The sequence below is a fragment of the Staurois parvus genome, unplaced genomic scaffold, assembly GCF_062004578.1.
Source record: "Staurois parvus isolate SC_StPar_1 unplaced genomic scaffold, SC_StPar_1.0 ptg000081l, whole genome shotgun sequence".
In the NCBI taxonomy this organism is placed as follows: Eukaryota; Metazoa; Chordata; class Amphibia; order Anura; family Ranidae; genus Staurois; species Staurois parvus.
The window spans coordinates 15645911-15661452 of record NW_028317877.1 but is presented as its reverse complement, the minus strand read 5'-3'; the positions used below and the strand labels follow the sequence as shown (position 1 = coordinate 15661452).

The window sequence follows — 15542 nt, the reverse complement described above, 5'->3', positions numbered from 1 at the left end:
GTTAATATCATATACTTGGAAATAAATTAGGTTGGCTTACACTTACCATCCTTCTCTCCTTTCACTTTATAAAGTATTCCAGCATGTTCAAATTCTGTCTCATAGCCAGGTGTCACACAGGCAGTCACCAGCTCTTCTCCAGGCTGCACTGAGGGACACATGAAATTACACATTTACATTGTGAAACTTAATGGAACTCAAGCAGTTTACAGGCATATGATGTACAGATTGATCATTAAAGCAAGTCAGGGCTGACATCCAGGGGTTGATTTACTAAAACTGGAGAGTGCAAAATATGGCGCAGCTGTGCATGGTAGCCATTTAGCTTCTAACTTCTGCTTGTTCAATGAAGCCTTGGCAATAAGCCCTCGTTCACACTGTCCTGCATGCTGCGGGCTGGTTGCGAGTGCAGTACACACACTTGTTCTTGCAACGACCCGCATCGCGTTTCTCTTTCATCTTATTCTGTAGCATGCGAACCAAAATGGTCAAAAAGACTGTGGTTCACCTGCAAATGCATTTTAGAAAAGGTAAACGATTTACCATTTGCACTTACACTGCAGCACTTGTTTGAAGATTGAGGCACTTTTTTGCATTTTTGGTATTTGTACCTGATTGGACATTGGTTCATATTTATTTGTTGGATTGTTTTTTCCTGTTATTTATTATTATTATTATACAGTATTTATAAAGCGCCAATAGTTCACTCAGCGCTGTACATTACAAAGGGGGACAGAACATGTGACAGAACAATAAGAATACAATGCAAAACATGAGGAGATCGAGGGCCCTGCTCTTTCGAGCTTACAATCTAGGAGATTTATGATTATTTATGTGATTGCATTAATTGGGATATTTCAGCATGTCACTTTATTAAATATATATCCCCCATTTGGGATTCACTATATATGTCACTAAGTTTTTGGGGCGATATTTCCCCATTGGGATTTGTTTTTTTTCACTTTATGAAGGCCCTAGATTGGGACCTGTTGATTATATGCACTTTATATCACTATTTGTTACACTTTTAGGTAGACCCTTGAGGATCTACCACTTGTATTTATATTTATTATTTATATATTGGATTTATCTATTTATGTTTATTAACTTTTTATTTATGTAGTGCTACACCATATTTTATATTTTAGAAAAGGTGCATTCACCTTTTCCTTGCGTGAAACGCAGGCACAGCAGCCCATTCAAATGAATGGGCTGCCGTGCCTACGCAAACACGGGCTGCACGGCCCGCATTAGTGTTAACCGGGCCTAAAACCTAGAAGCTGATTGGTTTCTATGCAGAGTTGCACCAGATTTTTCACTCTCTGCTTTTAGTAAATCAACCACCAAGTCAGTAAGCCATATTTCAGTTCTACAGTCCAAATCTTTTAGTGTCTAAATGTGCAAATGTCCTAAAAACCGTGAATATGTTCATTTTCTTCTTTACACTTCCTCCAAAGTGTAAAAATTTTGATGAAGTTGTGACGAAACGCATCAGACGTAGAGCCAGACGTAAACCGGAAGTTTTGGAGCAGCCATTTTGGAGAAGGTTTTACACACCATGATTGTTTTATAAATGAATACATGCTGAGATACAAGAATTTGGTTTGTAAGCGCAATTTTATTTTGATAAATGGTCCAATTTCTACTATTGCCTACTACACTATATTGCTTTGTTGTGATAAATGTTATGATGCCATTGGAGATCATATATACTCTGGGATGAGAGGAACATATATCCATCCAATGCTGGTTGATTCTTACCGTTTGGTAAGGTGCATAATATATTAGGTGGCGGTTTATGTGTTCACATACACTGATTTGTGGAGATGTGAGGGGAGCACAAGAGGGTATACATTGTCTTAAGGATATTACACTATATTCAAATTTTTGGGAGGTGCATCTCCTATGCAGAGAAAGACGGATTGAGAAGTGAAGTCATGGAGCGATTTAAAAGTGGAATTGATTAAAACTTTTTCCAAGTTGAAATAGGGTAAGAGTAAGGATGACAGTTATTTAGAAGTGGTCACAAAGTCACAAGGTGGAATTTTTGCACAATTTGTCACGAGTTTGGAAGTGTGTTTTGTGAAACATATCACATGTTGGGAATAATGCACTATGTGCGAATATAATTTTTTTCTTTTGAGGTTTGTTGAAATAAGAACAATTCTTACACTTTGGAGGAAGAATATTAAAAAGAAGAAAATTATCATATTCACGGTTTTTAGGACATTTGCACATTTAGATGCTAAAAGACTTGGACTGTATATTTTGGACTTTCGGGGGAGAAAGTGTATTATTTTGGAGTTTGGGTTTTTGTAGACACGATTGGTACACCGATATATTCACTTACATATTTCAGTTCTACTTCCCTTCCCTTAAAGTGAAATTCCAAGCCTAAATTTCAGTATAATAATGTATAAACTTTCATATTATGCATTTTTTCTTATTCTTTATAACAACACCAGTGGATCCTGCCAGTTCATACATCTAATTTCTAGCTTTGGTTTCAAGTGGACAATTCCTTTACCCACAAAAATAACAGTTCCTCTTTGCACGGTTTGCCCTCCATAGCCAAATAGATATTCGGGAAAGGCACATTCATGCTGGACTTTTCCCCATTCATTCATGTATATCTAATTAGTAGAGGGCTGAGGCAATGCATGTGCCAAGACTAGCTCCACCATTTTTCTTCTAGACTCAGTTTGGCTTGCAGGAGCAATACACCATTGCAAGAACTGCAGAGCCTACAGGCTACTACTGGTAGGACCCTGAGGATTTGTGATCACGAGACTGTGTTTAAATTAAGAAATTTGACAATTTTTGCACGCTGACTCCAGTGTCTATGATGTCATCTCTGGCTGGCCAAATCAAGAGGCCAAACACCCAGGGAGAGAACAGTGGCTGCTTAGGGATGTAACCACAGCATCGCTGGAAGGTAGAGGCAAGTATACTGGAGAGTTTAGTTCTGCTTTATGATACAAGCACCATCCCTATCTACTGTTTAATATGCATCAACCTGGATGCGAGCAGGACCATTACCAAAGTGATAGTGGTGCACTACAAAGAATAACCTAAAAAATGAAGCCAAGCCCTGAGACCTGAATTCATTAAGCAAAGTGGCACAGTTTGTAGTCTGAGTTTTCATTCTCCAAATCCCTATACAAAGATCCACTACTTACAGGGTATTCCTTCTTTTCCTCCCATAATTTCCAGTCTGGCCGACATTAAGCCAAGTCCCAAGTAGCTGTGTAATATAAATGGAAATCGTTATTTCCTAACCTGCAGTTCAGATTGCTGACTCTCAGATGATCTAAGAAATCCAATTATATTTTTTAGATGCCCTTACAGTGATACTAAAAGGTTCAAATGTTTTTTATTAAATAATTAAACATGTCATACTTACCTGCTCTGTGTAATGTTTGTGCACAGAGCAGCCCCAGTCCTTATTTTCCTGGGTTCCCCGCCAGCATGACTGGCTTCTCCCCACTGCTGAGTGTCTATGACACGGGTGTCAAACTAGCGACCCTCCAGCTGTTGCCAAACTACAAGTCCCATGAGGCATTGCAAGATTGACAATTACAAGCATTACTCCCAAAGGCATGATGGGAATAATAGTTTTTTCGCAAGAGCTGAAGGGCCGCCAGTTTGACACCCCTGGTCTATGAGATACACAGAGGGCAGCCCCACTCCACCCTGCCACCTCCTCACTGGCTGCGTTGCAGCCAATGAGAAGAGAAAAGCCCGGGACAGTCGCTGCTCTCCTGCACATTGGTGGATTGAGAGATCAGGCTCAGGTAAGTATTAGGAGGGCTGAGGAGGGGAGCTGCACATTGAAGGTTTTTTTATCTTCAAGCATAGAATGCCAATCAAATAATCTTACACTTTATAATCGGCACTAGAAAGCAATAGGAAAATATTTTTACTTTTCGTTACATTATACTAAAATTTAGTAACTAAATTATCTTTAATAAAGAGGTTGATCATAACGCACCTGTGTGAATAGAGGTGATATGTGCGGTTAAACAGCTGAAAGTTGGTGATGAATCCTGTTGGTGCATTGGGAAAAGTACTCTGTTTAAAAGAGGATTAAAAAGTCACAGTTTTATAATCACCATTTAGACAGGTACACAAAACAAACTGGAGATAATAAGAAAAGTAAACATATATGCTATTCATGTGTGTTCTTTGCAGCCGTGTTCATCCAGCTGAAAGATGGGATTTGGAAGTCCCATAAGGGATAAGTCACTGCTGCGACAACAACATACTTCTTTCAGCATAGGAGAAAAAGAACAATAGCACCTGCTAGCCAAGTACAAGACTATTTTGTATTAAGGAGACCCTTTCCCTTAATGAGACTGCTCTGGCTACTTTGACACGGGGGCCATAAAAACAAGCAGTTGATCTACGTTTTACCACCCCTCTGACCACTCACCACGGACATGGTGGCACTTTGGTGCATACGCATTGCAGTAGCTGCAATACTGTGCATTGCAACACAGCAATTTTAATGCTACATGCAGAGTTTGACAGATGGCACTGCCTGTCAAACTCTCCATTTTAGTGGATGGGGACACACCATAACATGAGCTGAATGCTTGCCTTATGGTAGTTAACCATTCCTGCAAAGCATAACTGCCATTTGCCAATGAAAAAAACAAAAACACACACACGGCATTAGGAGGCGGTAGTATAACTACCTGAATGCCTGCAAACCTCCTTTCGCCACCCTCTGTAAAGCAATCAACTGCACTCTGTAAGGCGATTCACTAGTGTAAAAGGAGCACATACCTGTAAAGAGACAAAATAATTCCCTCATCCATCCACTCACTCACCCATACCAGTGCTGCTCTATCACAAAGGACAGGTCCTCCAAAGACTGCTAGTTAACTGAAACTTTAAAAGGGCTGTCAATCTCCTGGATCCCCCACAGCTCTCCCCACTGTAGGACTGTGTAAAAACATGGAGATCAGCAGGAGGAACCAGTAAGAGCTTTGAGGGACCCATAAGATAGACTCCTCAGAAATAGTCGGCTTCCCAACGGACTTTGGAAGACCAGTTCTCTGCAATGGAGCAGAGGTGACAGGTAAAAAACAAACTCCAGTATATACACCACCATTTGTAAATGCTATAACTTTCATGTAAACCAATTAATTTATATGTTTTGGAATTTTTTTTAGCAAAGACATGTAGAAGAATACATTTTGGCCTAAATTTATGATGAAATTTGATTTTTTACTGGACATGTTTAATAGCAAAAAGTAAAAAATATATTTTTTTTCTCAAAATTGTCGTTATTTTTGTTTATAGTGCAAAAAAATTAAAAACCGCACAGACAATCAAATACCACCGAAAGAAAGCTCCATTTGTGGGAAAAAGGACGTAAATTCAATTTGGGTGCAGAGTTGCATGACCGCACAATTGGCAGTTAAAGTAACGCAGCACCGTATCGCAAAAAATAGCCTGGTCAGGAAGGGGAGTAAATCCTCTGGAGGGCAAGTGGTTAAAGGCCCCCCTAAATAGTGTTATGATATACAAGATTTATGTAATACATTTGCCAGTTAACACTTCTCTGTTTAGTATCAGTTTAAGGATCAAAATGCAATAGAGGGAAGAGTCCAACAGGGCCAATATTTGAGCTCTCAATATAAAAAAAAAAACAAACAAAAAAAAAAATTTAGTAGTGCAAGAATATGGACTGCATTTTAATTTTTTAGTACAGCATTAGTAACACATCTGCTTGTCTAAAGACAACCTAAGCACAGCTGAGGAGATGCTCTGGAACAATAATAGCTCCAAACTAAACCAAACTGCATCTAAAACCAAAAAAACAAGCTTTTTAACATGTTGTTTACCAAGTCCTTAAATGGGGTGTCTGCATTAATCTCCCTAGTGGTCTGATTATGTCAGTATTTCTCTGCTCAAAGCGGTAATTTTTTTTGCATGGAAATATGTAATTTTTTTTATTGTAGGCCTATAATTTTTTAGGAATAACTCACTGAAATCTGTCCGAACAAGAGTCTAGTAAACATCCCGGGTATGTTAAAATTTGAAACACCAAATCATTAATTATAATTTAATAAATAATAATAATAATATTATAATAATAAATTTAATTCAATAATATAATCAAACCAAAAACACTGACATTAGAAATAGAGCGCCAAGTTCGCACATCACTGAGCCAAGTCGCAAAATCGTTTTCAGTGTCTGATGACGAATTTCTCCACGAATCATCACTCAATTCTGCAAGTGGTTCTAATTTACTATCGCTGTTCTCTAGCTGGTCTAAAACCGCTTTTGACCTAAAAGGGACACTTTTTGGATGCCGTGGATGTTTCTAAGTTTCCAGACAGAAAGAACAGTCAAAATGCAGGCAGGGCACAGGACAAAGCACTCGGGACAAAATGTATGTGAAATGGTTTGATACAGTAATGTTATACTATGTGATTTTAGTGTATTTAGTGAATGTCACTTTTTCACATTTTAAAATTTCCCACCGGTTTCGTCCCCATATGTCCTGACGTCGCAGGGAATGGAACCCAGAAGACAGATGCCGGCATCGGCCGGAGGACTTTGCCGGGGACACTGCAGGAAAGACATCGCGGGAGCGCAGGACAAGGTAAGTGATGAAGAGATCCTGGAGCAGCGCTGCAAGGTATTCCCGAGTGTAGCTCGGGGTTACTGCTTGTGGTACTGAAACTTTACCCTGAGCTACACTCGGGAATACCACCAGGGAGGTTAAACTCCTTTTTTCTGTCCCTAGCTACACTCAGTTCTTCACTGTATTCATGGAGGGTTAGTACATATATATGCCTTGGTTCATCTGCATTGCATGGGAAATGATTTAGTAGTTTACAGAAATAAGATCACATTGTTGGATAATTTCAACAGATCTCACAGTGTTAAGGATACTGCTTTCCTGGCAAGATCATTATATCTCAGTACTTGTTGGAAAAGTTTTTAGCCTGAAAGCAAGCTATTGTAGTCACAGCAGTTAAGGACTGGTGAGGTTCAGATTACATTTTTGTTCTTGGATTTAGTTGTGCTTTAATCATAAAGGCAACAGAAGCCGTGCGTAACTGACATTCTGTAAAATATGAAATCCTGGACAAAGTAATACCTTATCATATGGATAGAAGGTGATTTGTGTTGATCCGCCACCAAGATCCAGCATTCCAGCCAATTTAGCAGACGGATTTGTTAAACTCCCTGTTAACACAACAATGTCACACAGTTAGTACAAAATGCACCTGACAGCAGCCCTTTCTACACAGTAAGCAACTACGCTGTATCATTAGCTGAAATAAAACTTCATTTCAATTAAAGATCTATAGCAGCCGTTTTTCAACCTTTTTTAACATGAAGGAACTCTTGAAACAACTTTCCGGTCTCAGGGAACCCCTGTGAATAAATGTTTTTTTTTCTACAACTCACAGCACATTAGCATGGCGATGTTAATGCTCCTTACATGTGTGGTAATTATTAGGAAGACTGCCCCTCATACAGACAACTAAAAAGATATCTGGTGTCAGTGGTTGCTCATCTAAGAGTCAGAAATAGCTTTTTTGCTCAAGGAGCCCTTAGAAACCTCTGGAGGAATCCTAGTGTTCCACAGAACCCTGGTGGAGAAACACTGGTCTATGGCTTCCAGGGACATTTAACTGCGCTGGATGAGTGAGAGCATTCAGGATTCCCCCATCCATGCTATACAGCGTGAATGGATGAATCCCCCCCCTGTTGGCTCCTGTATTATGACAGTCACCACCCTGAGGCTGTCACATTACTTGAGCAGCGACTGCATCTGTTTGGCTGCTCAGCTAAAAAAATTGTGCCCAGCTCAGTGGTACCACCAGCGCCATCCTTGACACAAATTGCAGCTGATTCTGCAGAAATAGGCCAAAAATCGAGCCATGTATGGCCAGCTGTCCTAATCTACATAATAAAAAGGCACTAGGGGATACTTTTCCATATCTTTCAAAGCAACAAAGAAGAATCTATTTTACCGACGTTATAAAAATGGATTTACTTAGTAACTGTGGGCTGAGGCACCGTGATCATTGTACAGCATTAACATTTTAAATTCTAATTGCCATATTAATCCTCTGCCTTAAGAAGTCACAATCATGGAACAAGCATGCAGGTCAGGAAAGCCGGAATCATGATCTGGATACTTCTGCTGAGAGAGTGACTGAGTGGGAACAATAATTCAGAATGAGATCCAGGCAACTAGCATTTGCAAAAGAATGGTTTACACTGGCACTTTCCATGCTTCAATAGAAATCTGCTTAGAAGTAAACTATAGTTCAAGTGTCAACGCTTTGATCTGTAACACGCTGATTAATTAATGTAATGGGTGGCCTTGCTTAAGCCTCTAAGCAGAAATGCAATGTATAAGGGACAAAGCAAAAGCATCAAATTTCTTTTCTTAAAACGTGATTTGCCCTTATAGAAAATCTGTAAAAGGTGACCTAACACCAGACACCCTCCCTAGTCCCCCTGTCCCCAATGTACTTACGTCTGGCAATCCTGCAAGATGCTCAACAGCAGTCCAGGGATTGAAAATCCCCACTGCTTTCTCTTCTCTCCATCCAGTGCTGCAAGGACAGACCATACGGATTTTAATTGGTTAGTGCTGTGATGGTGTTGACCAAACAAAATCCATCTGATCCAACCTGGTAGCACTGGACAGAGGACAGAAAGCAGTGGGGATTTCACATCCCCAGACCTGTAGAGCAGCTTGTGGGAGCCCTGACAGCTCAGGATCACGGGAAGCAAGTATAGTGGGAACCAGGAAGGGGGGGGTGGGGGGTTGTTCTAGTGTAAGGTCACCTTTACAGATTTTCTGAAAATGTGAATTAACTCTCTAAACAGGCTCACCTTTTAAAAAAATTCCACAGCACCCATTACTAGTCCTCTCAATTTTTTACCTGTGCCAACCCCACTTACCAACTCCAATGGCTGTGGCCTTCCGTGCTGTCTGCAGCCCAGCTGGTAAATAACCAGTGCTACGTTGTCTGCACACTAACACACCCTAGACTTGAATAAGAAGTTGCTCCTGCAGTATGGGTAAGGCTCATTCAAGATTTTACCAGCCAGGATACAAACACGAGAGGCCTCAATGGGGAAGCAATGAACCTCCCCTGCATGACAGTGATTGGTCCTGAGGGACATCATCCACTTGGGTATGCTCCTACACCGGAGCATCTGGAGTATACAACTGTATTAGGGAGGTTTTGGGGCAGCACTAAGTGACAGTTGTCTCTTTAAAATTTCTTCTGCATAGTGAAAGGAAGCCAGCCCAAGGTAAATCAGTTAGAACTGGCTATACACTAGTAAATTTTTGAACAAACTTTTGTACAAATATTTGTACGAAAACTATTTGTACATTCGATGACTGAGGGAATTTTCGCACAAAAGTCCTTTGAAACCTCATTTGCTTTTACGATTTGATTTTGGAATTAATGTAATTTCTAGAAGAAAAACATACTTTGAAGGAGCAGGATGGAAAAATGTTTCCTGAACGAGTTTCTAATTTTCTCGCCACTGTGATCGAAAACAAATGGCAATAGGACCCCAATAATGATTAGTAAATTAAACGAATGAAATCTAATAATATTTTACTGAATATATATTCTATATATAGAATAATTTTTTTTTATATATCTGATCATACATACCTGTTAAAAAGTTTACAGTAATCCAAGCAAAAATGCCTAAACAGAAAAAGAAAAAATTATTTAGGCAAGAGTGAATAATCACACCACCATAAAAAAAAAAGTTCATCCATTCAAATTTGAAAGTTGTACAAGAATATAATCAATCATATAGCAATATGAATGAGCCCCTACCTTATAAAATCCCCACCCTATAATTAGTGGCAAACAAATCCTAGGAAATAAATCTCCAAAAATTACAAATACAAAAGTAAATAAATAACATTAAATAAAATAAATGAAATAAAATTAAAAAATGAAATAAATAAAGTCCTTTTCACAAATATAGTGAAATGAATACCCAGTGACATTAAAATCCAAATTTATAAATAAATAAAGCAATGTCCAGACTCCAACTTGATAGTCCTTTAAAGATGTTGAGCCCTTCCTCTGGCTCCCAAGAAGTTGGAGAATGCCTCAAAGAAAAACAAACTCACAATAGTGTATTACCTCAATAACAATATTCCATATCACTCTATATATTGTTTCCTTTTGTTTTTGTTCCAGGCAGAAATCTCCGCCAGGGAGGATGTGTTCATTTCTGCCAGGACACAGAAGTTGATCTTTTCTTTATAACGCCACCAAGCTTCAGACAGGAATCTTTAGGAGATCTGGGCAAGGCTCATGTGGGTCCATGATGGGAAAGAAATAAAAGTGGAAAGCTTCAGGAGTAGAGGAGAGGAGAAGCAGCGATTTGGTGATACCTTCTATTGCTTTACAAGGCGTTTTATCTTATGATTTCTGGGAAGGGTATATTTGCTGATTTCAGTAGAGGTGACACATCACTGGAGTTGTGTTGGCACAGAGTGAAGCACATCACTGATTTTGCACAGCGTTGGTTTATTTCACAAAAAAAAGTTTTTTGCACATTTTTTTTGCACTAAATATAGAGTGATATGGAATATTGTTATTGAGGTAATACACTATTGTGAGTTTGTTTTTCTTTGAGGCATTCATCAACTTCTTGGGAGCCAGAGGAAGGGCTCAACATCTTTAAAGGACTATCAAGTTGGAGTCTGGACATTGCTTTATTTATAAATTTGGATTTTAATGACACTGGGTATTAATTTCACTAAATTTGTGAAAAAGACTTTATTTCATTTTTTAATTGTATTTCATTTATTTTATTTAATGTTATTTATTTACTTTTGTATTTGTAATTTTTGGAGATTTCCTAGGATTTCTTTGCCACTAATTATAGGGTGGGGACTCATTCATATTGCTATATGATTACTCACACTTTCAAGGGTGAAAGTTTTTTATGAATATTGGGATAGTTTAGTAGATTTATTGGGTACCGTATTTCACATTTATATTGTACAAGAATATAACCACTTACCTTCATCTGTGCCATTCATGATTGAAACACTGTCTTTTCCAACGAGGAAAGGAGATGATTTAAAAATATCTCTTACCTAAGCAGGGAAAAGTCAATTAGCATAATTAGCTCTTTTAAATATTTGTGGCTTAAAATGACACAGGAGAAGTATGGAGACGGTCACTTCTGGTCTTCTCCTGAAGAAAATGCTATTTGCCTGGCTGTGTCTGATGCAAATACTTTTTAGTCACAGACCCAGAACAAGTATGCTGTAAATCATTTCCTGCTCTCCATAATTTTTTCTGGGTCAGCAGCTCAAAGTTTAAATCAGATAGCAAGTGGAAAATAAAATAAAAGAAGGAGGCCAAAACAAAACAAAATAAAACCAAAGAGCACAAACTACAAAATTAACAATACAAATTGGGATGGAATAGCCCAGGATACAGTAATAGGATGTAAAAATACATATCGAATTGTTTCAGGAGTGAAAGTATAAGAACGAAAAACAAAGATATTAGAGGGAGTATCATGTCACTTAGACACATTGCTATCTAGCAAAACCTTTATTTCTAAGACTATCTAGTCATAATTTGGAACCAAAACCGTATCTCCGAACAGAGCTTTTCTCATCTACAGTTAAGCAATTGTAAATTAAGAGATGTGTTCAATCCCTGTTACTTCGAATTGGTTTGCCGCTGAAGGTACAATTTCAGTGATAAAAGCTTGAACCTGAAATCACAGTAAAGTCTGTGCCTACCAAGTCTGATACCGTGTGCTCATCTTTAAATTATTTAAAATGATGTACTAAAAGGTTAGACTAAAACATGGGTACCACTCCAGAGAGTAGATGTGTATAATTCAGCCTAGGAGTCTGTCTCTAATTAACTGTGGAAGAGCCAGACCTGAGGTCTCCAGCCAGTTTCCTAAATTTAGCTGGGCATCCCCTATGTTGGTATACTAGGTGTCCTCATCGTAAAACATAGTTTACTGCCTTCACTTATAGGGAGTGGGTTGGGGGACTCAAGAGATCCAATGCTGGGAAATCAGCTTTTCTGCTATAAACAATCAGCAAAGAATTGCAGTATGTATATGGAATGAAGAGTTCCCCATCCAGCCTGCCCAAAGCACATACCTTGGGGTCAGTCAGCAGGTTTGTAAGGAATACTGTATTACTGGTATCCAGAACAAGTTTCCAGTAACTAAGTTTGAGACCCCTCCACATTATATGTATCAGGGTACCTGTATCAATTTCACAGCGCGGGCATAGGGGAGAATCACTCCTGTGCCAGAGTTCTGAGGGATATGATGAGATTGATTGTATAATAAAGAGTTGAGTGAGTTTCTGTGTTGTGGAGAGGGACACCTGCAATATTGAGGATGTCAGTCCCATTAGGGGTCAAATATCCATTTGCCAGTACATCTTACATTTTAGAGTTAGGGATTTCTAAGATTTTTATATCAATGAGCTATAAACTGTGGATATTTGTCCCCGGTTAGATGTTGTCAAGACAAGCTTTTTAAAGCACCCACTTTTTATTGTGCGTGGCATGGAACAGACAGCATTCCAGAGAATACAAATATCAGCTGTCCATCTTTCCCAGTACAAAAAGGCTAAAAACTGACTGCAGTGCAAAACATGTCAGGAAGAGTGAGAAAAAGGTCAAAATAAGCATCAACTGTGAAGCATGGTGAGGGGAGCATAATGGTTTGGGCTGCTTTGTTGCCTTTGGAATCAGAACAGTTTGTTACCATTTAAATGACATAGATTTGTTAATTGCCTCAAGAAACTTTATAGTAGAGTGTCAGGGTACTGCTCAGCCACCTAAAGCCTAATATAGAAACAAACAGATTTCCTTTAATTAAATCGCTTGATCATTGACGGCTTCTCCATGAACCATCCATTTGTTCTTGAATACCTTTGCAGCTAAGGGAGCAGTGTCAGGTGGAGTTAATTCAGTGTCCCTGGCAGTAGTCTCTAATTCTTTAAAAGCTTAATATAGGTTGGCAGGGTAATGCTAAAAGACAATGAGATAAAACCCATGATCAAATCAACTAAATAGATTAAACAAAGTCTATTCCTACCCTGTGTCTAGAGTAATGGATTTTATTGGTCTTAAGCCCTATACCCACAATGAGAATATTGGACGAATAATCGTCTTTTTTTTTTTTGGTCGCATGCTAGTCTCATATCGAAAACACACATTGGTTACTAAAGTTACGAAAATACTCGTAAGACAATAAAAATTCAGAAGTGATATAATGTATTGTATTTTCAGACAAAAACTGTTCTGATTAACCTCCCTAGCGGTCTGATTGACGGACTGATGTCCATATTTCTGTGCTCAAAGCGGTAAATTTTTTTGCATGGAAATATGTAGTTTTTTTTATTGTAGGCCTGTAATTTTTAGGAATAACTCACTGAAATCTGTCCGAACAAGAGTCTAGTAAACATCCAGTGTATGTTAAAATTTGAAACACGAAATCATAAATTATAATTTAATAAATAATCATAAAAAACAATATAATAATAAATTAAAAAATATAAATCAAGCCAAAAACACTGAAATTTGAAATAGAGCGCCAAGTTCACACATCACTAAGTCGAAAAATCGTTTTCAGTGTCTGATGGCGAATTTCCCCACAAATCATTATCACTCAATTCTGCAAGTGGTTCTGATTTACTATTGTGGTTCTCTAGCTGGTCTAAAACCGCTTTTGACCTAAAGGGATGCTTTTTGGACGTCATGGCTTTTCTCAGTTTCCAGGCAGAAAGAACAGTAAAAATGCAGGCAGGGCACAGGACAAACCACTAGAGACAAAATGTATGTGAAATGCTTTGATACAGTAATATTTTACTATGTGATTTTAGTGAGTGTCACTTTTAAAATTTTAAAATCTCCCGCCAGTTCCATCCCTGTACGTCCCGACGCTCGCAGGGAACGGAACCCAGAAGACAGATGCCGGCATTGGCTGGAGGAGATGGCCAGGAAAACTGCAGGGGGGACATCACGGGAGCGCAGGACAAGGTAAGTGCAGAACAGATCCCAGAGCAACGCTGCAGTGTATTCCCGAGTGTAGCTCGGGGTTACCGCTTGCGGTGCTGAAACTTTACTGCGAGAGCTACACTCGAGAATACCGCCAGAGAGGTTAAACGAAAATGGTACTATCTGGTATCATAGATGAAAAAATTTTGTGATTGTCCCTTCGAATAATATCAGACGAAAGCTGTGAACTAAATGGTCAGATTATCATACGATCGCTTCGAGAGTGGTTTTCTTCATCCGATTTTGTGATCATGTGTACTAGGCTTTAGACAAAAATCTCACTGATGTGTCCAGATGGTAGAAACCCTGCAGTGTACCAAGTACTGGAGTTTATCACTGGAAGCATTGCCAGCTTGCTCTATAGATCAGTGAAAGTTGTTTGAATACAGCCGCTGAAGTGGCAAGGGGGGTTCCCTTGCATATTACACTGTATGCCTGTCTTTTCCAAAGGAAATGCTTCTAATTGCAGTCACGAATGCCATCTTATTATATATGGAGTGAACTGTATTATGGCTTGTGTAGACAGGCAAATGCAATGTGCATTCAGTTTGTATTCTTTTGAGTATGAGCCACAGTTGCACCCAACTTACGTCTAACCTGCATCAAGCTGCTTTTGTATTGCCATTGACTCGTATAGGAAGAAAAAAAAAATCCATTGCAACACACAAATGCCTGTGCACACAAGCCCATACAATTCAAAAGATCCAAACAAGTAGTTACAGCACATTACATTACATGGGGAGCAGCAGGAGGGGGGGGGGGGTCATCTGTCAACCTCCAGTTGCATTTTGACCAATACATTCTTTATAGCTGTGAAGAGAATGAGAACACACATACAAAGAAGCCGTGGAAGCAATTACCGTATCGAGCAACTTCTGTGCCTTCTCCCCTGGTAAGAGACGTAACCCCGCTGTGGCTTTGAGAACAAGTGGTGTGGAGCTCCGGAGGTAATTGGGTATTTCTGCCACTGCAATATCCAAAAGCTCCTTTATTCCTACAGCACACTGAAAAAAGTATAAATAATGTAAATGAAGTACACACCTTTGTATAGGAATGAACATATAGATTTGTACAGCAAAACAAGAACCAATAATTTCTGCAATAATCTGAATAATATTTTGCAAGCTTACTTAGGAAATGTTTCACTCTCACCAAGCTCTACTGTCTCAAAAAGACAGAAAAAAGCCACGTTTTTACATACACATTAATGCATGGCCCAGTGTCTGGCGTTAATGCATTCTATCAGCCAGAATTTTGGCCAGTAGAATGCATTAACGCACGTTAATGCACATTTATGCCCACTAATGCACTTTTTTCACTTTTGAGCTTTTTTTAATGCTCAAAAGCTCCTCTCTAACACATAAGTGACATTTTTTTTTCTGCCTGTAAACGCTTATAGTGTGCATGAATTGGACACAGAGGATAACAAGGAGGAGAGTTAACAGGAAGAGAAAAATAAAAGCTCAA

The 15542-nt window shown here is 38.9% G+C and overlaps 1 protein-coding gene across 1 annotated transcript in view; it reads right to left on the bottom strand.

The window, feature by feature from the left end:
• The window catches only part of ENTPD6 (ectonucleoside triphosphate diphosphohydrolase 6), a 64972-nt gene that overhangs the window by 14371 nt on the left and 35059 nt on the right, over positions 1 to 15542 (bottom strand). Inside the window, exons 4-10 of the mRNA XM_089669806.1 lie at positions 14936 to 15079; positions 11053 to 11128; positions 9678 to 9713; positions 7121 to 7209; positions 3992 to 4071; positions 3180 to 3244; positions 47 to 148 (exon numbers count right to left, since the gene is read on the bottom strand). Of these exons, the coding sequence (XP_089525932.1) occupies positions 47 to 148; positions 3180 to 3244; positions 3992 to 4071; positions 7121 to 7209; positions 9678 to 9713; positions 11053 to 11128; positions 14936 to 15079 (592 nt within the window). The remainder of the gene's footprint in view (positions 1 to 46; positions 149 to 3179; positions 3245 to 3991; positions 4072 to 7120; positions 7210 to 9677; positions 9714 to 11052; positions 11129 to 14935; positions 15080 to 15542) is intronic.